Genomic DNA, 25,605 nt, shown 5'->3' on the forward strand with positions numbered 1-25,605 from the left:
AGACAGACGAGTGTTTGGTCTAGCTGAATGTGAATGAGTATGTCTGGGTGTGAAACAGAGAAGATAAAATAAGAACGAGAGACAAAGTGCAGAACACAGATGGAGAGATAAAAACGAGACAGATGTACTGGTAAAAATGAGTGTCAACAAATAGTAATGAAACAAAACTTTAAAAGCACAAACAAAATATTTGGATGAGTCAGTCAGTGCACACATATTTACACAAAACATCATGTCAGAATCACGTCATGCAGATTACGATTCAGAAATGCTCTGAAGGCAACCTGCAGACAATAAGAAAAACAGTCAGACTGTTAAAATAAGAATGGTTTATTAAGTTTCATTCTGGTAATTGTCATTCATGATTCATTTACATGTTTGTAATCATTCTAACGTAAACACGATTGGTACTGTTGTTTCCAACAATGATAAATGCTTTCGTTCTCGCCCGCCCCGCTCTCACCAGCCAAACTCTCACGCAAGCTTGAGTATTTAAATCCTACAAATGTGTATCTTAATGCATATGAAAATGCCAAAACGCGCACGCTTTCATACGATCCCTTTGTAAAGTGCACACTCATAAGACACATACGCAGACACATTTACATAGACATTCACTCTTGACATTGTCTGCAGCGGTCTGAGGAATGCTTACTCATTCCATTACTGCATTGAAGCCCCACCCTTTTTGAGAAACCCCTCCCTAAATGCCCTCCCAGCCCCGCCCACCAATATAGACTACAACAATCTGACACTGTCCTATAATAATGACTCTCCTTATGAAGAAAATGCACCTATTTCAACTGAGAGCAATGGATGAAGATTTTTTTTTGTAACTACTGTATGAGTTGTGACTCAATTTGCTGGCACATGAACAGAAATAAAGGCCATGAAATGAACAAAAACAAACTAAATAATTTGGCATTAGCAAAGATGAGGAAAGATCCCTCAAGAAAGCAGACAAAAACTCACAAAGTTTCAAAAAAGGATCAAATGATCAATAAATAACTCAATAAATTAAGTATATAAAGTAACATACTCAAAGAGCAGTTAAATATGTTTTGTACGGTAAAAACTACTTCTGCATCGCAATTCATCGATATAAAACAGCGAATTGCAGTTTACGACTTGACCGCTCTTAAAAAATGGCCACTATGCTAATCAGTGGCAATCCAGTACCTCCCGATGATGACACGTACATATTACAGCAAACAGAAGTCTATCTATCATCTACCGTTCAGACGGTCCGATTCTCTTTCATTATGTGCGCTGCTTGATGACCAAACTTTTTCGGTCACACAATGTACAAAAGTGATGGTCTCTGACCGATAAATGTGCCTCTAGTTTCCAAGTTCAGCAATGGAACTAGGAAACTAGATGGAAAGCGTTCGCATTACAGCTTGCAGACGAGACTCCAGCCCGGCGACTAGCAGAAACAGCAGCCGTGCCTTTCTGTGAACGATTCATAAGCCTAACACCTGAACTTAGTGACTGGCAAATGAGTTTTATTGATCTCTGCTGCAGAACTATCAATTACTGACACATATCGCAGTCACATAGGTATGGGTTGTGACAGAATGTTAAGACAGGATCAAAGGTCTCCAATACTCCTTGAGTCCCTCAGCTGAGATCCAGCGGTCAAAGCACTGACCACTATGACGCATTTGAGCTCATGTCAATCCCAAAATGTCCACTTCAAGAGCTGCCCCAGTCTGGATAGGTTCATTGAAGATGAGAACAGACCTAGCTAGAGGCAGAGACCTCACTGTCTAACCGGATTCACTTTTTTTTTGTTTGAGAAGAGTGAACGTTCCATCACAAAGGCAAGTTCTAAAATCAATGCATGTCATCCTTATTCATAAGGTCCAAAATTGTGGAGACAAAGGCCACTATTTGGGTGCGGTAGATCTACAATTAGCTCCCACGTTTAGGGCTCGACTAGTGGTTAATCTGTTCTGATTGGATAATCTCCCGCACAGGTTGAACGAAAGACGATCTTTTTCTTGGAGCGCTCGGGACTGCTGGCTCAGAAATGTCAGAGAGAGAGAGAGAGAGAGAGACGGTTGCTAGGACACGAGGAGAGCAGCGAGGAGAAGCGTCGCCACAGTGATTAACAGTCGGTCTCCAGACGGACTGCTGCCGCTGACGCTCTTCTCCAGTTTAGGGATCTCAGGGTTAAACTCGTCTGAGAGAGAGAAAGAGAGATCAAAGAAAGAAAGAAAGAAAGAAAGAAAGAAAGAAAGAAAGAAAGAAAGAAAGAAGGAAGGAAGGAAGGAAGGAAGGAAAAAAGTTAGTGAGCATCTAAAACCTTTTTTTTATACAGATAAAAAGTTTACAAAACTATATAAGTTGCCTCAGAGTAAAATGTTCAAAAATATATACCTTTTTTTAAAGAAGTTAATACATTAAATTCAGCAAGATTGCATTAAACTGATCAATGACAAATGAAAGTGAAGATATTTATAATTTTACAAAAGTTTTAAATTAATATTGTTGAACTTTCTATTCAATCCAATTCAATTCAAGTTTATTTGTATAGCATTTTTACGATACAAATCATTGCAAAGCAACTTTACAGAAAATAAAATTCCTACAATATTTAGTAGTAGCTTATCAGTGATTTATGAAGTATCATGGTTTCCACCAAAATGTGAAGCATTGATAATAAGAAATGTTTCTTGAGCAGCAAATAAGCATATTAGCATATTAGAATGCTTTCTGAAGGATCATGTGACACTGAACTCTTACTGACTCCAAACTTTTGAATAGTAGTATATAAAATGTGATTTTATAGCCTACAAAATTATTTTATTTCTTATTTCAAACTTTCTCACAATTGCTGATTTTATGTTGTACTCTGAGGTGGAAACCAATACCACATCCATTCTCTAATTGAAATGTTTCAAAAACAAGACTGAAATGAACAATATTCCATTCTGTTTGATAAAGAAATGCACTGACTGACTCATCCATTCTGTTTGATAAAGAAAAAGGCTAAAGAAATATTACAAAATATCCAAAGACTGTGACATCATACAGATGTATATCTAAAAATCACAATGAGAAATGTTAACTGTAGCTGTTTATTCATATTTCCATCATGTTAGGCTAATCTTATCAGCAGGGTATTCAATGGAAAGGTTGGAAATGATTGAAAAAAGAGTGAGGGAATGAGAATGTGATGGGAACATCACTCTAAGCTGGAATCAAACCTGCATACCTCACATGAGCACCATGGCTCAGTGTCAAGAACACATGCATTTACCATTAAGCAACAGGAACCAAAGGAAAAAAAGTTGTACCTTAAAGTTAGACGTTGACATAGATGCTAAATTATCACCTACTAAACATCAGCAAATGACAAAAGGGAGCAGGGGAATAATGATTCCTCTTTGAGTAATGTCATTACCTACAGCAACTGTAATGGTTTCCCCACAGTCTTCTCCAAATATAAGGAAGATAAAACTCATCCATTCATTTCCTGTATTATTACTGGCCCCAAAGCTCTATAACATTCTACAAGGGTTATTGATGATGAAAATAATCACTTAGAAAGAGAGAGACAGAGAAAAGAGGAAATAAAAGCAGTAGAGAAGAGGAGAGATAGTGAGAGAGAAATCTTATCTATTAAAACAGGAGATATAATTGAGAGAAGACTGAGAAGAATATCAGAGAGAAATAAACAAAGAATGTGTGACATTTCTTATCTGCAGCAGCCATGCTGGATGTTGATAAAGGACGCTCCGGCAGTCAGAGGTTAAACAGTCTGCTGTGATAGTAGACGTGATTGAACATATACACACAGCTCAATGGACGTATCAGCGGAGCTGGGTCAACACATTATGGAAATGTCTGCAATTTGTTATTGTTGATGCTTGTAGGGTAAAAATCCAACTGGACTGGTTCTGCGCTGTGTGTGACAAAGTAGGATGTGTTCCTGGATCAACATCTTTTACTGGGTCTGGAAAAACATTCCTGTCAAACAAATAAAGTCTTATACCCTAACTAGGTTTGCTTAAGGACACAGATTTGACGTTGGACAATAAATGCTGATGCAACACTGTACCAGAATTGTTTAAAGTGCATAAGTAAACAAAAATGTTCTAGCTGTGAATCCAAGCTGCACTGTATTTTTTTTTTTTTAGTTATATTTATGGCATTTTACACCTTTTATTGGGATAGGACATGTTATGTTAATTCAGCAGAAAATGGCTGATGGATTGACTAGTTTAAATTTTCTGTAAAAAAGTTTACATTTTTACTGTATTTTTTACTGAATTATTCTGGCAACCACAGCTGCCAGTTTTATTTTGTAAAAACAACAGTATCTTTTTAAGTGTGTGAATTTCATGTGAAAAACGGCCATAATGCTAAATAAAATAAAACAGCACTTTCTACACATTTGAGAGAACTGTCAATACATAAAATACATAAAATGAATACATTCCAGTAGCCAGTTTTCTTGTGATATTGCATACAAAAACACTGGATGGACACCAATATGCTTTTTGTCCATTGTTTTTTTTAACTTTCATGACCACACAACAATATGCAAAATCAATAATGTGGCATGGGCTGTATAGGAAATGTGCTATTTTATAATTAAAATAGCAGAAGCATAATTTGCCAGTGTAAAATGGCAATTAATTGGGCTCACAACAATGGTCAACAGGGTGAAACAATAGACTAAAACCTCTACTGGATCCATGGTCTGATTCCACTCACTAGGGCATCTTCTTTTTCTTGGACAAGTCCTGGCCAGGATTTCTAAATTGCCTAAAATGTCTGGGTTTTGCCTTTGTTTTGCTATTGTTTTTTAATACTTGCTGAAGGTAATGCCTGAAAAGTCATTTGAGAAATAGTGTGCAGTCTTTTTACATAATTGACCATTGGAGGTGTGCAAGAAGGTGGGATCTACAGAGAACGATCAAAAGCAATGCAAATACATGCACATATAATGTATAGGAACTGTAGAGAGCACATCAATAAAACAAAAAACAAAAAACAAAAAACAAACAAAGCCAAATCCCATACATTTTCAGCAATTTAGAACCCCCAAACAGGACATGTCTTGGAAAAATAGGCTGTATGGTCACCCAACAACTTGTCAATTATTTATAGATATGTCTACAGTAGCCTTTTAGCCAAATAAAGAGGAAAAAGCCAAAAAAAAAAATCTTTAACTTTTAGCTGTTTCACCTTTTTGCCTGGAACTAGCACAGAACTTCTTTCTCTGTGACTTGGCAAGCTGAAATAAGAAACATCAGGTCTCCTGGGTCTCTAAGACTGTGTTAAACTTTGGAAGTCTTTTCAGAAGAGTGATTATCCATTGCTTTTTTGACATCCGTAACCCTATCTTATCATATCTGATTCATCGAAGATAATCCTTGACTGGAACGCACTATATAATGTGTGCTATGCACAGACTTAAGCAGAATGAATGTTTTAATGCAGCGTCAGCACAAATGATGGTATTATGGAGCTGTTGACAGAAAACAAAGTAAAACTTAGTTTTCAAGACTGCTACAGCTTTAGAAGCAGGAGGGTCTGTGTACAAACAGAGGGTCATTTGTTCATGTGGTTTGTGTGTTTCATAAATGGATACAAGAATCAGTTTCCATTTTAATGGCCTGTGCATTACACGCGCACACACACTACAGAGAGACCTACTGCTAGAGTGCTTTTGGATGCCTAGGGCAATGTAAAGTGCAAGCTATTTGTTTTGTTATGTGTTTTGTCAAGAGCATGTGGGCGTTGAGCCAAGCTGTGCATCCCACAGTGTGTCTGGATGATCCTTCCTGTGGACCTGATGTGAACTTGGGTTTCTGGGTATTCGCTGGACATTTCAGATGCATTCATAATGGTCACTGCACATTTACAGCTCGATTTCTCAGAATAAAAACAATATTTAAGTAAGAATGAGAAAACAAAAAATGAGAGAATGGATAAATGCATTCATTTGTTTGTTACTGGCCATCCCCTGGTCACAGGACGTTATCTGGCCTAATGTTCATCCTGGCTTTTATGAGGAATTTCAGATGCTCACGAGGCAGATTAAAACAAACATATTTCTGAGAGCAAATGAACATTTGTGTTAAATACTAAAAGCCAATGTTTGTGCAGGATTCACATGTTTGTGTGTGTTCACTTACCAATGTCATGTAGTTTGGGTGTGACAGTGTAGTCAGGTGGACTCTGGTTAGAGTCGTCATCTGCATTAGAGGCTGGAGCAGAGAAAAACACATGATCTGAGTGTAGACAGTGGTCTCAATGACTATTTGGACACTTAAGGCATTGTTTACCCCAAAAATGAACATTTTCTTAACATTTACTCAACCTCAGGCCATTTAAGATATACATGAGTTTGTTTCTTTATCAGAACAGATTTGGATAAATGTAGCATTCCATCACTTGCTCACCAATGGATCCTCTGCAGTGAATGGGTGCCGTCAGAATGAGAGTCCAAACAGCTGATAAAAACATCACAATAATCCACAAGTAATCCACACAACTCTGGTCCATCAACTAACCTTGTGAAACGAAAAGCTGCGTTTGCAATAAACAAATTCATCAAGAGATGTTTTTAAATTCAAATGAGTCCTCTATTCATAAAATATTGCTCTCTCCAGTCGAAGTCATTTCATCTGAATCAGGAGAGATATATGTACATATCAAGCACATTTTACATGTGAAAAACAGTCCAAAATCAATTCTAAACAAATATGTCAATGAGGTTTTGATGGTTTGAGAGCAATAGGGGATGTACTTTTGTTCACTGGAAGAACAATTATTACAGATTACAGTCAGAAGCAATTGTTTAATATTAAAAAGCCTCAATGATGGATTTGTTTATTTTAAAAAAAGCAGACTTCACCAGACATTAATTGATGGACTGAAATCATGTGGATTACTTGTGGATTATTGTTATGTTTTTATCAGCTGTTTGGACTCTCATTCTGATGGCACCCATTCACTACAAAGGATCCACTAGTGAGCAAGTGATGTACTGTAATGCTAAATTTCATCAAATCTGGTTTTGATAAAGAAACTGTTCAGGTCACACTTTAGTTTAAGGTCCAATTTTCGATATTAATTAACTATTAACTGTGACTTTTTTACTCAATAAACCCTTAACTACTGCTTAGTAAGCTAGTTGTTAAGTTTAGGTATTGGGTAAAATAAAGGGTGTAGAATACAGTCATGCAGAATATGTGCTTTATAAGAACTAATAAATAGCCAGTGTGCTAGTAATATGCATGATTATAAGCAACTATATGTTAGTGTGACTTGGTCCCTACAGTAAAATGTTACCAATTTTCATTTTTGGGTGAACAATTCTTTTAAAAATGAACAAATGTCCTTGTATTAAATAACAAAACAACAACAATAAAATCTTGGTAATTTGCAGAAGCTCGAACAAGTGATGCATAAACTCTGTATTAAGATAATAAATTAGATGGACTTTGCATTTAAAAAAAAGCTGGTCTTAGAATTTTTCTTAGTATTAATATAAATAAATAAATAAATACATTTATGAAGATTGGTGAAACTCATATAGAGGGAATTAGGGCAAATATTTTCTAATTTTCAGTCAGTTTTTTTCATATAGTGTTTTTATAATACTCAAAAAATAAAATAAAAAATAAAACCTGCTATGGCATGGCATGCTTTTGTTTATTGCAAAATGCATATACGTATTTACCGCCTTAATATTGAGTTTACATTTTTAAATTAAATTCACATTTTCTTGCTATTCTTTTTTTATACACATCACTCATTCAAACTTGAAAGATAATTATGTACAGTATGTAAACAAAGCATTTACAAAAACATAAACACGTGTAACTGGGAATTATCAGTGATTAATGTAAATAAACTTGTGTTGTGATATTTGTTATGATATCAAAGAAAAAGAGAGCAAAGTGTGACAAGAGAAACTGAAAGAGAGAGCAGGGGATGAGAGGAGCTCTCCACACGTCTGTGATCAAAGAGGCCACAGAACGTGTTCAAGCATTAAGTTCTGAACATAGTTTGCTCACACACAAACACACATTAAACCCATCATCACAACCTTCACTTGTGGTTTGCATGCTTTTTGTTTCTGTGTGTGTGTGATGTCACTCACCTGTAGAACAGCAGACAAACACCCGCAGTCTTAAACAGCTGTGTCCATGGTGATGGATTGGTGTGGCTGCAATAACACATGACAGCACAAACATTAACATACTGCCACCTCCTGGACAATGACATGCACTGACATCACTTTTAGGATCTGAATGTAATACTAACTTACTAACTTACTATGTACAACCTCACATTGTAAGATATTTTGAAGAATGTTGTTCCATAGTATTTTTCCCTACTATGGAAGTCAATGGGTACCAGAAACTGTTTGGAACAACTTGAGTGTAAATTATAACAAAATGAAGACAAACTTGATGGTAAATGATGACAGAAATATTTTGTGACCATTTCCATCCCTACTCTGACCATTAGAATTAAACAAGTTGTTTTCGCTACTGTACCTTTAAATCTTCCTTACGTAAATGAGCACAGAATAACTAACTTTGCATATGAAATGAGTAGCAGCCTGGTTTAAAGTGTCTCTACGCTTTATTTCAAAAGAGCAAAGCAAACGGTACAGTCCCTTTAAGGTATCCAAGGCAAAGCTCCTTCTGCTGAGATAAAACACTAAATAAATAACATTGATCTAAACAGATACGGTGTACGTTTATTAAATTATCCATTTCCACAAGCTGCAGATACCATCTGTGATTGATGAATTGGCCCCAAATGAACTCCCCTGAGCTCAGACAAAGATATCGTTTCCTGTATTCAGGTTGATATACACATGGGCCACGTTATCATAGAAATGTTTGAGTGTGATACCATTTTTCAATACCAAATAGTTGTCATGCTATCGCTAATAACCTGCCTACAGACTGCACTAATGAAGACGACTATTAGCATTAGGTGGGACATGCATCAGAAAATCATCATTAGCAATGCTCTATTAACACTCGGTTTATAGCCGGCATTAAAAAAGTTTTCAATCAAAACGAGTGCACTCTAATTGGTAGTGATTGACCCAAATGCCAGAAAGACTGATGATCGGCGGCCGCCCATAACGCCCATATACCGATAACAAGCTCCTCTGGATGACGAAGCCGTCCCTTTTTCACCAACAAGGCAGTTTTGAGAGCAAATGGGCTGCTGGGAGTGATGCATTTGTGCCTGTCCTCAGGAGCTTTTTTTATTCTCAGTTGTGATTTGGTAAAAAATGAATGAAACACGGTTGTGTTTGAAATAACTCGCCACCTTGCTTCAAACCACCACTTCGTAACAATAAAGCCTTTTAAAGACGATCACTGGGGTCGCAAATTGTTTTCTTCACAAGTTTCTTTTGTTAACCGCATCTGTATGACTTATCTGTAACCCTGCACATAATGACGCTCACGCAGAAAGTTCTCACTCCCTTTATTCCTAACTCAAAAAACTCCATGACAGGAAGGGCCATGATTGGCTCGGCACTACAATCGCCACATCATGAAAAGGAGGATCCTGCCAAGGCACTTCTGCTAACAATGTCCCCTTGAACAAAGCACTAAACCTCCATCTGCTCAGTAGTATGCCTATGCCTGTGTAATAACCTTTTCTGTCAGTGGAGTTTAGATAAAGTAAGCTTACTGCAACCTGGAACTTGCCAGCTAAAGAACACTTTAAAGGATGATTATGTTAAATACAAGTTAAGCTCTATGGACAGCATCTGTGGCAAGCTGTCAATAACCACAGAAATAATTTCGACTTGCACCTGAGTTTGTTGACAGAAATCCATTTGTAATTGTGCAACGTTTGCCCCAGATACTTCTATTGTTTGCTTGTTTTTACAAACTGAGGACCAAGTCTGAAGTATTTTCTGTGATAGCGTGCCACCAGATTTCCATCCACATACTCTTATGCAAATATTGGGATGCTGCATAAAAAATTGTAAATAGAAACATTTAGATTCTCTCCTCTTTTCTTCTATTTGCAGAATGTGCACACATCGTACAGACTTGCTCGAGTATAAACTCTTATTTTAGTTAGAAAACAATCCTCATAAACATTTAACTGCAACCCAATTACTGAATAAATTCCCTTAATGTGTCAAAAATAAAGATTAGACTTTTGAGTCATGTAACTGATTAATTTACTCTGATTAAGTCTAGTATCACCTTCCAGAATGTTCTAGTATGCTGTTTAAGGCATGAAGCATCTGCCGAAGATTGCTAGCAAAAATTTAATTCTTCAATGTGTGATTTATTACGTTTTATAAAAATGGCTTCCCCACTGGCTCTGATTTACATTTCTATTTTGAGCAAATTACTCCAAAATGGGGGATTTTTCTTCTCTTGAAGGCAATTCAAAAAGTTGCTTTACTTGCAAAACATTATTGCAAAATTCAATTTTTTTGTCTCACAAATTATATTTTTTTCCTTGGATGGACACTTAGGTACTTATTAAGCTTACTTATTTAATTTGTTAAGTTGAACTTAGTTACTTTCATATTTGGCTGGTCATGTGAATATACTAGCAGGGTTATTATTATATTAATAACTAAAAGAATAAAAAAACTGAAATTAAAATGTTAACTGAAATTAAATCAAATGTACAAAACAAACTTATTTACTTCAGCTAGTTGTCAAAGCAACATTAAGTTAATGCAGTAAAATAATAACTGAAACAAAAATAACTAAAAAAAGACAAAAACACACTAAAACTTTAACAAAAATAAAAATAAAAATGGAAAATGCAAAAAAATCAAAACTTATTCTAAATACTAAAAAACGATAAAAGTATGTCAGTGACACTAAAATAACATTGCATACCAACCTACTGTACATGTCGCCCCACTTAATGTAAAATAAAACAGCTTTTATTAGGTAACTGATATGACTTGTGAATGTATATGATTTTAAACATTTTTAAATTACTATTCCTTTTCTTAATCAACAGAATCTTAATACATCAGTGAGATTTTGAGGTTTGTGACTCTGATGCTCTGTCCTAAAAATTAAACATACAAAATAACAAACTGTAAAAAAAAGAATGTTAGAAAGCGACAAATACTCACATATATAGTAGTACTCATGACCCACGTTGAATTCATAGCCTAGCGAGAAGGCGCTGTAACGTTGGAATTTCTCCGAGAATTTAATTGGCGTGTGGGGGGCATGCGGCCGGTTGCACTCCCAGCGTTTGAAGCCCATCTGCGGGTCGCAGGTGCGATAGCCCCGGTAACTGACCATATAGAGAACGTACTGCTCAGCCACACCACGCTCTAGCGCCCCCCGCTGACTCTGGTTGTAGTGTGGACAGTAGATGTCCAGGTAGTCGTTAACGCTGACTTGTACGGTGTAGCCCTCTCTCCGCAAGCTGAAAGAAAGAGAGAGGAAGGAAGGAAGGGGAAAAAGAGAAACAAACAAAACATTACCATAAGAGTACAGTGTTTTTGCTATTCGAGTGGCATCAGTGTCATATTCTTTGGATTTTCTTATGGACAGATAGGAAAATGGAGGAATAGTGGTAGATTTATCTCATTGACCTTTTTAAAACGTATAAGTCCTGCTTGAACGGAAAAGCAGTTATATTTCAATGCTTTGCCACAGCACATTAAACCAGATCATTTTTCATGCTTAATGCGTGCGAGGCACTGATCAAACAACAGGGGGCAGTGTTTCATTTCACGGCGGCCCTTCTCATTTGACTCTCTTTGTCTCTCACAAGCTCACACAGAAAAAACGTGCTAATACACACACTCGCGCTCTTCTAGGCCAGGTCCCGCAGGAGATTATTATTCAATTACAAAACGAGGATCAGAAATGTCACCCACTCCTTCTCCATTCCTCTTCCGCTAACCCCTTTCTCATCGGTTTCTGTGTCTTTCTTCACACTTCCTTTCTCTCTTTTTTTACACACTTTCTGTACTACTACACATGCGAGCTGTTTTTTTGGCTTTCTAAAATGCGCATTATTCACGTGTCCTCTTTATAGCTCTGCTCCTCCTCTTTTACTCACCGTATCTGCTTTCTTTTTTCCTACAGCTTTTTTCCCCTCTTTTTTAATCAGTGTCTTTCTTAGCCTTTTATCAATACACAACAGATGGCAATCACATCCTTGATTAGGGTTTTCTCTCTCTTGCTCTCAAACACGCAGACGGAATGAACGATTTTTGTCATGCAGTGTGTTTTGGGGAGGGATGCTTCAAAGCTGCTATATTTAGGGAGAGGGAGCAGGCAAGGAGTGGAAAAGAGAAAGATAAAGGGAGAAGATGAAAGAGTGAGGAAAGATGAAATGAGAGTGCAGGAAAACAAAGGATGAGATGGGTACAGAGAGGTGCAGAATTGGGACTCTGATGTACTTGACACTCCTGAAGATGATGATGTTGAGATGGGTGTGTGTGTGTGTGTGTGTTGGTCAGGTTTTATCTACACTGCAGGGACCAAATGTCCCCAAAAGGGGAATAAAGACTAAAATGTCACAGTGTGAGCACCAGCCAATAGCTCCCATGAGGAAAATCGCTTAATAAAGATACTAAAGTAATGTCCCAGGATGCATCTCATAGGGTTAGTTGATTGAATGTCTAGACAAAGACACTCAAATTTAGAGAAAAAACCTCTTTATTTGTTGAACATTACGTAATTCCAAACCTTCGTTTGTTATTTCATGGCTGCAATGACTATATTATGATTCTAAAATGTGAAAAATTGCTATGGTAAAGATGAAAAAAAATGAATGTCCGCACTTTTGACTGGTAGTAAGAGCTAGGTTTGACCTAAGTTAAGACTATTTTCCTAATTTCCACTGAATTTCACTTCTGTCCAGTTCTCTGCCCTCTAATGTCATGTCATCAAACCCAAACACATAAAAGGCCGCGAGTGTTTCTGATCGGCCAAAAATGTTGGGTCATTCACTTGACTCGTTATTTTGCCAAGTCTAGAGCTGTTACAGAAATAAGTGTGATTTCTTGTGATCAGTGATATTTGCCAGGTCATAGTACAACGTATATCATACCGACAATTTTCGGTATGGATCTTTCGGTTCGATATACATGTGTACCGAACAAATCGTTCCATTTTTTTTTTTTTCAGGAAATTCAGACAATAAATTCCGTTTTGGCTCTCTTTGACATGGTGCTACAGATTGCTGTATACTAATGCCTGTTACGAGTGAGTGCGATCATCCCTTCCTCTTATAACTAGTTCTAACGCAAAATAAACATGAATTAACATCTTACCGTAATCGCTCAATTAGTGTTTCAACCGCGGAAAGACGTCATTAAAACAGCTTGTAAACAAAATGTCACATAGCATTTCATTACCTCAGGCAAGTCATCACTGTCTACTGCTCATTATTTGCTAGAGAAATGAAGTCTAGTGAAGAGCATTTTGCGAAATACTAGACTACTTCATTCTATTTTACTTTACCTGTTAGGGATGTCTTAATTTTTTCATTTATGTTTAAATAAATCTTTTATAAAACAAGTTATGACAGCCACTCTGTATATTTTAACATCAAATAGAAATCTTATAATTTAGAAGTTAATTTGAAAACATGCTTCCATACATTTATTTATTAATTTTTTTTTTTGAGTGTTGATTATAATAGTTAAAAATAAATAGTAACTGAATTTAAGTTTGGGCTCTGTTATCAATTGTAACTTTATAGTAATGTAAAAGGCTGGCTATAGTTTACGGCACAAGTTTTAATTAATTAATTTAAATAATATTTAATTTGAATTATAATTGAATTTATTTAAAGAATAATGTTTTTTTCCTCCTGCTGTGCTGAAACCACTCCGAATCGTGACATCTAAACCATCTAAAAATACAGCATAAAAACAAAAGCCTATGAGATGTCTGCAAAATCTGTATACTGGTAATTTTTCTTAAAACACGATTATTCTCTATGAAAACTGAAGCATTAAAAAATGACAAAAAGCACCATAAAACTATCATAAAACAGGTTTTTTTTTCTACCATTGGTAGTAACCGCATTGCATCACTACTTATTTGCATATAGTTAAACACAGCTCAGATCTGCTCAACCACACCAAATTGACAATGCTGTTATCACTCAAATCACCAGCCCTCATTGAAAATGAATGACTTATGGCCACTTTGTTGCTGCAGATCGCTGTAAGTGTGAACACCGACACTTAGAAACACATTAAGGTGCAGTTAAAAGCAAATTTGTACCAAAAGTGTTTTAGCAGAAAGATGCGGTTCTCAAGTTTCAACCATTAACACTGAAGATGTTAAGTCATTTTTTGGATTCTTTAGATTATGTATGGTAGATACAGTACTTCAAGAATCTCCCTCTCTCTCTCTCTGTATCTCACTTTCTCTCTCACGCTGTCTCTCTATCCACCCATGTGAATCATTCGCGGATTGCCCCCGGGAGTGAATTTTCTGTGTTATAGCTTTAACCTTTTACAGGGAATCCATCACAGTAATAGCCAGCCAAGACTGCGTCAGATACCATTTTTGCAATGTTTAAAGCTCAGAAGCAAACTGTGCACAGAGCTGCAGTTGTGTGATAAAAACATATAATGATGTGTGGAGCCTGGTGTGGGCTAAACGAAATAGTTTGGGATGGATATCTGAGCGTTATCAACTTTTATAGAGCTGTTAAAAGGCTGTTAGATGTGGTGAATGCAGTTTTAAGGGTTGGCAAGGTGCTAATCATTTAGCTGTATGAAGCTTGTATGTACTGTAATTGGTAGTTGTATAGCATGTAATAGTATGTGGTACTTGTTTGTCAGGCAAGTGAAGCACAGTGTAATTTAACAGACACACAGCAGAGTAATAAATATCAACAGTAAGGAGCAAGGTCTGAACGATACGTTTGATACATTGAACCATTGATGCTAATGCAGATTTACATTTACGCATTTAAAAAAATGTTTTTTATCCAAAGCTACTTACAGTGCATTCATGTGGAGTCATATGTATGTTCCCTGGGAATTGAACCAACAACCTTTTGCGCTGTTAACGCAAAGCGGTTAGTGTGAAGACTTTGGCCCTGAAGCATTTTATGCTGACGGCTGTTTATTGTATCCTCAGATGATTATTAGCTGGATACGTTGCTTCTATCTATCACTTTTATTCCTCATCTACTGCCTTTCTCTATCTCTCCCTCCCTCACGCTTTGCCTTCTAACTAACAAGGTTTTCCTTCCCACTGAAAAGAGAATGATGATGAGACAGCAGAATGGGGAAGTGAGAAAAGAGATGAAGAGGGAAAACCATTACTCCGTTTTCACACTTCAATACATGTGCACATCCCTGGAGAGCGCTCCATCTCTCTCTCTCTCTCTCTCTCTCTCTCTCTCTCATCTGTGGGTGTCATGGGGCAGACATATAGTTGCGTAACACTTCACCCATAGAACAAGTACACTGAAGAGCATAAGAAAACTGATGTGAGACACAATGATGCTGTAATGTATTGTACTTCTTCAGAAATAAACATGCACATGAGGTTATTTTTATTACAGGAACTGCACAATCACACACATATGGATAGTTCACCCAAAAATGAAAATTCTGTCATCTGCTCACCTTCATGCTGTTCCAAACCTATTTGGAACACTTCTTTTTCTTCTATGCAACAAAAGAAGAAGATGCAACAATTTTAAAGAATTGTGCTGGTCGCTCTTTCATGTAATTACAGGGAGCTGAAGCTTTCAAGCTTCAAAATGGATGGGAAAGTAACATAAAAGTGGACTTGTACAAGTGTTCTGAAGTTTTATGATAGCTTTGTGTGAGGTACAGACAAATATAAGTTGTTCTATTGAAATCTTGGCATCTTTTTTGGCTCTCCTGCAAGTGTTCATGTGAGTTTTTGAAAGAAGTGGCGACTCAAATTTAATCTTCTCAATGAATTGGCTGATCCAGTTTTTGAGTTCTCGCTCATCCGGTCACTGCTAACAACCCAATAGACTGACTCATATAAAACAACAATTGTGACTACCAATGGGAAACCAATAGGAACTGTTGCTAAAGAACAGTGCCTAATAATGCCATTAATCAGCTGTGCATTCAAGAGAAAACAATGTTTATTTAATATATTGTTTGGTAAATTACTTATTTATATAGCCTTTTATTTTCAAGTGAGAATTCTGTTGCATTTCAAGCTTAATAGATAAATAAAGCCAAAAAAATAAAAATTAAATAATAATAATAATAATTTATTAAATTAATGTATAAAATTTGTTCCCATTTAGATCACAAAAAATAATAAAAAATAATAGTGATAATAGGAAACAAATAAAGAGTATTAGTAAAAAAAAAAAAAAAAAAAAAAAATTATCATAAATGTTATAAATAACAGTAAGCATCCTCATGATTATTATTGCTATTAAAAAAACACTACTTGTTTATCTGTATTAGAAATTTTCATGTTCTGTCTTTACCAGTATAATGATGCCTAGAAGATGCCTTGAAGCATATACAGCAACTTGAGTTTGATTCATATTCATTTGGTTTATGAAACAATATCATTATGCACTGCTGCACATGTATAAATGGCAAATAAACATGTTTTGCCCTCCGGTCTGTTAAGTTTTGGAAGCATTTGTTTTTCAAATGGAAAAAAAAAAACATCTTGACATCTGCTAAAATAAAAACAAATTAATCAAATATTTACAGCAATACATTCTATTTGTGAGGACAATCAATAATACAGTGACCTCACAACAAAGTCACTGTCATTGCGAACGGCCCTTTTTTTTTCAAATGAACTCAGTGATTTTTCTCAGAACATTGTCAGATGATTGGAATATCATGGACATTCTTTTATTCTGCGTTAATAATGCTCCTCTTCAGCAGGTTAAAGAATGTCTGTTGCCACTCTATCTAGACTGCATTCACACATTATTCAGAAGTCAGGGCTTTAGAAAACTGAAATTGAGGCTCATATTGGCCACTTAAATAAGTGAATAAGTATACTTTCCCGATAATACCACCCACACTCAACAGACTGAAAATGTATGAGTATGTGACCTTTTCATGTTTGTTTGTGTGGACGATAGCCCGGGTTTCTAATCTCGACACGTTTTGTTCTAAAAGAAAAGGATGCAGAGCTTTTCATAGAGGACATGGAAATACACATCTTCCACCCTTAACCTCTTCTCTTTTTTTCTCTTAGTGAGACTAAAAAGATCTGTGTGCTTTCAATAGGATGCATTTCACTTCATATCCAGCTAATTTTGTATCTTGTATTTATTTTGAAAAAGGACACAAAGCTTCTTTAACTTGATGGTGGATTTGTATGAAGAATGGGAAAAGAAATCTTGTATAAGCACATACTGTATAAATAAGTAACAAACATTTTATGCACACGTAAATCAATATAATACCAGTTCTTGTAGACTAGAGATGTCATTATGAGAACAATTACATGCTAATCAATTGTATCAAACATTTATAAGTTTGTAAATTATTCATGCTTGAGGGACGTCTCATCCCCAGCTGAGCTCTTACAGTAGCGCATATACACGCGTCACTCTCCAAGAGCTTTATTTGGCAGACAAATTACAGTAGACCCACTTGTGTCTGTTCAAAGAGCATAGAGTGAGCAGCGCTGTCTTTGAAGTGAACAATGCGATGGGGAGCCGCCACTCTCTTCAGGAAGTCTGACACACGGAGGTGTTAGCTCTAACTCTCCTCTCCTCTTCTAGAGTGAGAGACGAGGCGATAGAGAGACTGCCTGATTCAGATGTTAAAGAAAAGGCATTATGATGATGCTAACCTCTGCACCCTGAACAATGTGATTGCTAGGGATGCACTATTATATATATTCAAATATTATTTTCATGCTATGGCTGATAACTGTTGATATGACTCATTGTATGCTAAAATTCTATACTATTTTGGAACGTTATATCAGAATGTTATTGGAGTCAGCCGATAAAGGCTTAAAATGTAAACATCGGCATCAGCTGATTTGAAAAATATTTTGCCGATATAACAAATAACTCATAACTGTGCTCAGAGTGTGCTAGAAATAAGACCACGTCAGCAGTGTGGTCATTCTTGAAGCAAACTTTTGCCTGAATGATGATTAGATTTACAGTTTTGGATTGCCGCATTTAATTTTTAGAACGTACAGAACTGAATGTTCCAAGTGTGTAAGACAGTCAACAATAATTTGTTTATAATTTCTGCAAAGGAGAGACTTGTTGTTTTAAAACAAAAGGAAATAACTATCGGTATTGGCATCAACTATCGGCAAAAATTATTTAAAAATATCGGCCTATCTGATATAAGCAAAAATCTAATATTGTGCATCTCTTTTAAAAAAAACACTAAAAACAAAAATCTATCATTATAATGTAAAGTATGAAAATCAGATATTAATTTTGAAATTTGCTAAAATTAAATTAAATAGCTAGTAGTATTTACAGATTTAAAGAATACAAAAACAACATAAGCATTATAATCATCAAAATAGTCAGCATATTTAAAATTCCAATATTGACACAAAAAACAAAAAAATAAAAAAAAAAAAAACAAAAACTATAAAATAACCAAAAAAACATCAACATATCAATAAACCATACACAAATACAAAATCACAAAGGAAACATATGAAACATATAGTCATATTTTACTCAAAAAGAAAAAGAATTCCCATATAAATAAATAAATAAATGAATGAATTAAACAGGGAAATTAGGAAAATTACAAAAGACAACATAATGTCTTATATTTTCCTGATGATGATGTGATCTGGATTCATATTTGTGAGATTCCACAGTAAATAAATTGTCGAATTTCATACTCATTTAGGGTTGCAAAGGGGTGGCAAATTTCCTGTAAATTTCTGATAACTTTCCAAAAATCCCTGTAATATACTAAAAAATCCTGGAAAGTTTCCAAAATTTCTGAAATATTTCCGAAATTTACTGGAAATTTTCCACCTTTTTGCAACCCTATACTCCTTTCATAGTGAGCGATATATCCTCATGAAGTATTAGGCCTTTGTGATCACATTGGAGAAGAAGATTTTAATCTACCCTACGTTGTGATTTGACTATTCCCCCCTAAAAAAAATTCCTATATCCGCACATCTTTAAGTCAATAAGTGGGAAAAACCCAAAAACCTGTTTAAAAATTCAGCTTAATGATGCTAGCGGCACAGAAATTACACACTTGACCTTTTAGAGAGTGTTTAAAAACTACAGATTAACATGATTTAAACTAATGCAAAGTAATTCGCACATATCTAATGTGCTTAAATGTCTTTGTTCATGCGCATACACACACACACACACACCCGCTCTTCCTCGAATGGGTGCTTCATTGTAAGGCCTCTATACCCCATGAATATTTGATTGTATCATAAAAATAACCAACCTTTTAAAATAACTGTTCAAACACCCCAGAGCTAGAGCAGCCAACCAGAAAGCTTGTGTAATTATTTACACTTTGTACACAATAACAAAGGCGCATGCGTACAGGCACACACACGGATCTGATGGTGCTGTGGTGCGAGTCAGACATAGCCGGAGCGTTAGTGCATGAGGCCAGGACACAGTGGCTGCCGCTGCACCAAATAAATTAAAAATTTACAACCGTCTCCGACACTCTCTCTGTCTGTCGTCACCTCCCTCTCTCTCAGCACTGAAGAGAATGTACAGCTAACTTATATAACTCCCATTACACCATTACATCAAACTGTCTCCCTAAGGCATTCTGGGAATAGAGGTGGGATCTGTCTGCTGGAAAGATGGTGCTATCAGGTTCACATCAAATAAGGCCCCCATCAGAAGGTCAGTGTCCTTCATCAAGTGAGAGGAGAGGGGAGAGGCTATTTGTCTTAATGGCTCTTGAGAAGTACGAAATGTCAGAGGGTGCAACTGTTCCTCTTAGTTCCCAGCTAAACTGGTAATGGCGCTGTAAATTAGCCAGGGTTTGAAAGCTAGACACCTACAACTTTGAAATTGCGGGGTGTTTTTGGCTAGTTTGTAACTAGGACGGCTCGAGATGCGAAGCTTCTGAAGACCTTGTGAAATCAAGTGAGAGCTTCGTAGCTTGATTGCAATGTTGGAGTTAAATGTGAATCCTGTCCTATTATTGCAGATTTCTTTGGACGTATTGGGACACCATCCAGGGATGCTTTGTTTTACATATCCCTGAGGATTCATTTGCTCTCTCTGTATGCTAACGAAGCTGTGGCATAACTAGGTTTCATGCCAAAAGTTAAGTGTGTGTTAGAAAATACCATGGAGAGACAAATGCGGTTAGCATGTGTGCTTTAGATTTAAAAGATTAAGTTTAGATTTAAGAGTTTAGAAATGAACTTTATTTCTCATAATTGCACCAGTATATCTCACAAAATCAATTTCATTTCTCAAAATTAAGACATTCGCACAGTTTCAACTCTATATCTCACAATGTGACTATATGCAATTATTTATTATTAAAATTAATTACTTATACACTACCATTCAAAAGTCTGAAGTCAGTAAGATTTTTTTTTATGTTTTTGAGACAAGTCTCTTATGCTCACCAAGGCTGCATTTTTTGATCAAATATATTGTAAAAACAGAAATACTATTACAATTTTAAATAAAATATTTTATGTTTTAATATATTTTTAAAATGTAATTTATTACTGTTACGGCAACGCTGAATTTTCAGCATCATTACTCCAGTCTTCAGTGCCACATGATTCTTTAGAAATTATTCTAATATGCTGATTTGATGTGCAAGAAACATTTGCAAACAAATGCGTGTGCTGCTTAATATTTTTGTGGAAAGAGTCATACATTTTTTGGGGGGGATTCTTTGATGAATAGAAATAGAATTTATTTGATATATATATATATACACACACACACATATATATGTAAAAATGTAGTAATTTAATGCTTACTTAAAAACAGTACTGTATATACATAATATTTTTACTTCACAATTGCAACTTTATTTCTTTTAAATTTAATTAAATAGTAGTTGTGCCTGGTTCTTTAAATTGCCTTCATATCTAAAAATTATGACTTTATATCTCATAACTGCAATTTTCTTGCTGCAACTTGATAGGCTATAACTTTTCTCTAAATTCTACCTATATATGTATACATCTTACACAATGTGACTTTACTTTTTATTTTAAACTCTCACAATCACTATTATTCTATATAGCTTCCTCTCTACAGTCAAAAAAGTGACAAGATTTTAGAATAAAACCCTTCTGCAAGAATTTGCATTTGAAATGCAAGCCTCATTTCTGCGAGAACAAAACTGAAGAAGCAAAAGCAGACACAAGACTGCCGAGATCCCTTTGAATCACATTTGCGATGATTAATGTAACATACTGCTTTCCTGTGTCGATGTGTGTGAGTGGGATCCGACAGTGAATCCTTGTCTGGTGTGCTGTCATCCACCCACACCCTAAGGGGAACCTCAGGGGCCAGAGCGTTACTTGCCAGGAGCATTAGCGCTAGGATTTCGCAATGAATCAAGCTACTAAACCCTAAATGGCCCATAAATTCAGCGACTACTGAAAGTAAACCTCGTCGCTCGCATGGGCCGTTATATACGAGCAGCTGCTGCAATGCGCAATATGTTTGTTTGCTCGTGGCAAATGACTGCCGCCCCCTGAGCGCATACGTTCACATCAAACAGCAGCCTCTGTGCACGCTGGGCGTTTGGGATATATTTTGATGACAATTACAGTTTGAGAAAGCACATGTGCACCTGTGTGTATAGGCATTTATATATACACACACCCTAGGATCCAGCAAATGGGTTATTAGTTCAGGAGCCAATAGAAACCCCAAAGCAATTCGAGTTCAGTCTCTGCCCAAGGGCTAATCAGCGAGTAACTCCAGTAGCATAAGCCTTGCTAGAGACCCTCCAGAAGCACACGAGCAGTTCCTGCCTGTTTGAGTGAAGAATCACGAGCCACAGGGTTATAATCACAGAGGTGGCACTCCACACAGAAACACATGTAATCCGGGTGCTTTGTGTTTGTGTGGCTACTTCTGAAGCACTGTATCAGGCAGGAAGACATAAATCAAGGTGCTAGTGGGTTGTTGAGTTAGTGTTGTGCTAGGCTTGGTGTCTTCATAAAAAAGCCTTCATCTGTCTGCTCAGCTCCACTGTCGGGATCTTGCTTTGGGTGTTGTGTGAAGTCTAACATCATCTGCTTGACTTTACAGAAATAGTTTACTCAAAATAAGCATTCTGTCATCATTTACTCACCCTCATGTGGTTCCAAACCTGTATGACTTTTGTTCTTTTGTGGAAAGTCAAAGGCAGCAGATAAGGGAAAACATATTTGCGTTCTAAGAAGTCAAGTCATACACGTTTGGAACCACATGAGAGTACATGATGACAATGTTCATTTTTGGGTGAACTGTCCCTTTAAGAAATACAGGTACATTAGATGTGTTCATTACTTAATGCCACAGTACAAACTATAAATACACTAAGAAATTAAAAGAAGAATATTACAGATTTTTAGATGCGTTGCACAAATCCACTTTCTGCGAGTTTCTTTGTTTTCCTTGGCACAGCTGTTTCTTCCCCCTTTTCAATTTTGCACAAAAGAACAAATGATGATCCTCACATATGCTACACAAACACACACACATACATGCATGCACACACACAATGTGTGAAAGCATCGTTAGCTCATCTAATCAGTGTTAATTACTCTACTTACCTACAGTCCCACCTGTCAAACAATAGTCTTGTTCAAAAACCTAATGAGCTGCCTACCTAGACAACATCATAGTGCTTACGATGTAAAAGCTGTTCAAAATGCATTTAAAATGGCACCATCTAAGACAGTGGTGCTCAACTGCTTTTGACATCCAAAATAGTTCAATTATGGCTTTTGGGTTCAATTCCTTTCATCATTTGGTTACTATCACTTTGTCTCTACTGTACTGCATGAAAAAATGCAGAAATATTTATAGAATGCAAAGAAAAAAACAACAACAACAACCATGTTCTTCATGCTTTACAATATTTTATAGTTTACATTGGTTCCACTAATATACCTGTTGCTGTTTTGACTGACCATAATCTACTCACCACTTCATAACCTACACATAATTATCAACAAGAAACATTCAGAATAACAACCTGGCTGATGCCTTTTCTTGAGATTAATTAGCATGTTTTTTTTTTTTGTTTTTGAGCGTGAGCACATTACCAGTTAGCATGTTTTTTTTGTTTTTTTTTGAAGTACTATATTTCCTTTTAACTATATATATATATTATAATATAGAATTTACATATAATTGAAATAAATATAATATAATTTAAATAAATATATAGTTTAAATTAATATATAGTGTATTTTAATTATATTTTGACCCATACAGCAATACATTGTATGGGTCAAAAGTATAGATTTTTCTTTTATGCCAGAAATCATTAGCATATTAAGTAAAGATCATGTTCCATGAAAATATTTAGTAATATTCCTACTGTAAATACTATCAAAACTTAATTTTTGATAAGATAATCTGCTTTGCTAAGAACTTCATTTGGACAACTTTAAAGGTGATTTTCTCAATATTTTGATTTTTTTTTTTTTCAGATTCCAGTTTTTCAAATAGTTGAAAATACTCATCCCAAATATTGTCCTATCCTAACAAACCATACATCAGTGGAAAGCTTTCAGAGGATGTATAAATCTCAATTTTGAAAACTTGACTCTTATGACTGGTTTTGTGGTCCACTGTCAAATACACACACTCACACACACACACACATACATATATACATATACATGGACTTATGTCCATGTGCATTCTTGATAGATGAAACAATCCCAAAATGCACTGCAAGTTTAATGGAAAAATATTATTTGTGAATGAAAAAGGTGAATGTAAAATACTACTTCTCCTACTAATAATAAATTAATGAATTAAGTAATATCAAAACTATGATAAAAATGCATTTTCACTCCACATTTATGTTTATAAGAGTATCATGTTGTTAGCTACAGCTACCATATAGCAGCATTTAACTATTATCAAACAAATGTAAAAAATAGTGAGTCAAGTCTCCATTGTGCTTTATGGGAGGAAGTGCTATTTGTGATGTGTGCTGACTTGCTGCCGTATGTAAAGCGTTCCAATTCAGTCACTTATGAGCAGGCCCTTATGGAATCTAAACACAGAACTCAGCAGAAATAGAACAGCCATCATTTGCGCAATGGAATATTTAGTATAATTATGCTATACCTTTGTCTGCTGATAAGAATGAAGTGTAACTGGCTTCATTTAACATTTTAACATGATAAAATCCCATTTTTCCAAGAACAAAAAATCAGAGAAAGTTCAGACTACTTATGAGATTTAATTTTAGTTGGATGTTTCCCTAAAAGACAGCTGACTATGTACTGTAGATAGTAGACAGCAAGGTAGCTCACTAGGATTTGGAACACAGCTAATGAGACCAAGTTAAAAAAAGACTCCTGTGAGAGATGTTTTGTGTGTGTCTCTGGCTACACTGATATATACATAGGTGTTCGTTCCAGCCGCAGGAAGCTGTTTTTTTTTCTTAAGTGTTTGTATATTTCTGTGAGTTGGCATGCAGGTTAACCTTTCCCGTTCTCTCACTTTGTGTGCGTGTGTGAGCCTGCAGTTGACACTCAATCTGTGGGACCTGCAGAATGTCTTGAAAGAGTCATCTAAAAAATACCCAGAGACTGCCCAGTGTGCACTGAGGCTTACTATGGTTTGATGTGCCTAATCTCCCTTTCCTAACTCTGGCTATTCTGTTTCTCAAAGAGAGAGATAGATAGAGAGGCGCTGACCTGGCCCAACACAGCCATCTCATTACACCGGGGAATACGGGACACAGCGGAGGGACAGGGTGAGAGAGAGAAAGTGACAAAGAGAGATACAGAAACACATGGAAACAGCAGCTGGGAAAAGACAGAAGGGGGAAGATGAAGGGATTCAGGGATAAGCCCAGGAATGAATGGAAATGAGGAAGAGCTGTGTGTGTCCAGATATGGACAACATGGACAGGAAAGGATAGGTGAAGAAAAAGAAGGAAAGTTTTTAAAGTAATGGTCATATTAGACATGAATACTGTTTAAACACAGCAGAGCTGCAAGAACAGGAAAGGGAATTTCAGAAAAAGTTAAAATATATAAATGTATTACTAGTTCCAGATATTACAAAATTGCTTTCTAAAGAATACTTTGAATGTGAGGAAACAAAAAAAAGAAAAAGAAAGAAGATAGAACAATAAAAAGTGTAATGATACTGTATATCATGAAAAAATATTATAATAATACATGTAAAAATGTTTTGAATCAGCAAGATTTTTTTTAAGTCTCATAGTTGTCTCAATGCTGTATTTATTTGAACAAAAATACAGTAAAAACTGTAATATTGTTACAATTCAAAATAACTGTTTTCAATTGTAATATACTTTAAAATTAAATTTTTTTCTGGTGACAAAGCTGACTTTAATTTATACAAGAAACAATGCTGGTACATAATATTTTTTTGTGTGTGTGGAAATGACTTTATTGCAGAATAGAAAGTTTGGTAACACTTTACTTAAAGCCTTTACATTAATTGCATTTT

At 35.8% G+C, this 25,605-nt stretch overlaps 1 protein-coding gene across 1 annotated transcript in view; it reads right to left on the reverse strand.

Moving 5' to 3' along the window:
• Positions 1-314: 314 nt before the first annotated feature.
• LOC109071522 (ephrin-A3-like) overlaps positions 315-25,605 on the reverse strand; it is a 46,646-nt gene continuing 21,355 nt past the window's right edge. Inside the window, exons 2-5 of the mRNA XM_042755794.1 lie at positions 11,114-11,575; positions 8,126-8,191; positions 6,153-6,224; positions 315-2,185 (exon numbers count right to left, since the gene is read on the reverse strand). Of these exons, the coding sequence (XP_042611728.1) occupies positions 2,067-2,185; positions 6,153-6,224; positions 8,126-8,191; positions 11,114-11,575 (719 nt within the window). The 3' untranslated portion in view covers positions 315-2,066. The remainder of the gene's footprint in view (positions 2,186-6,152; positions 6,225-8,125; positions 8,192-11,113; positions 11,576-25,605) is intronic.

This window comes from Cyprinus carpio, unplaced genomic scaffold (assembly GCF_018340385.1).
Source record: "Cyprinus carpio isolate SPL01 unplaced genomic scaffold, ASM1834038v1 S000006749, whole genome shotgun sequence".
NCBI classification, from domain to species: Eukaryota; Metazoa; Chordata; class Actinopteri; order Cypriniformes; family Cyprinidae; genus Cyprinus; species Cyprinus carpio.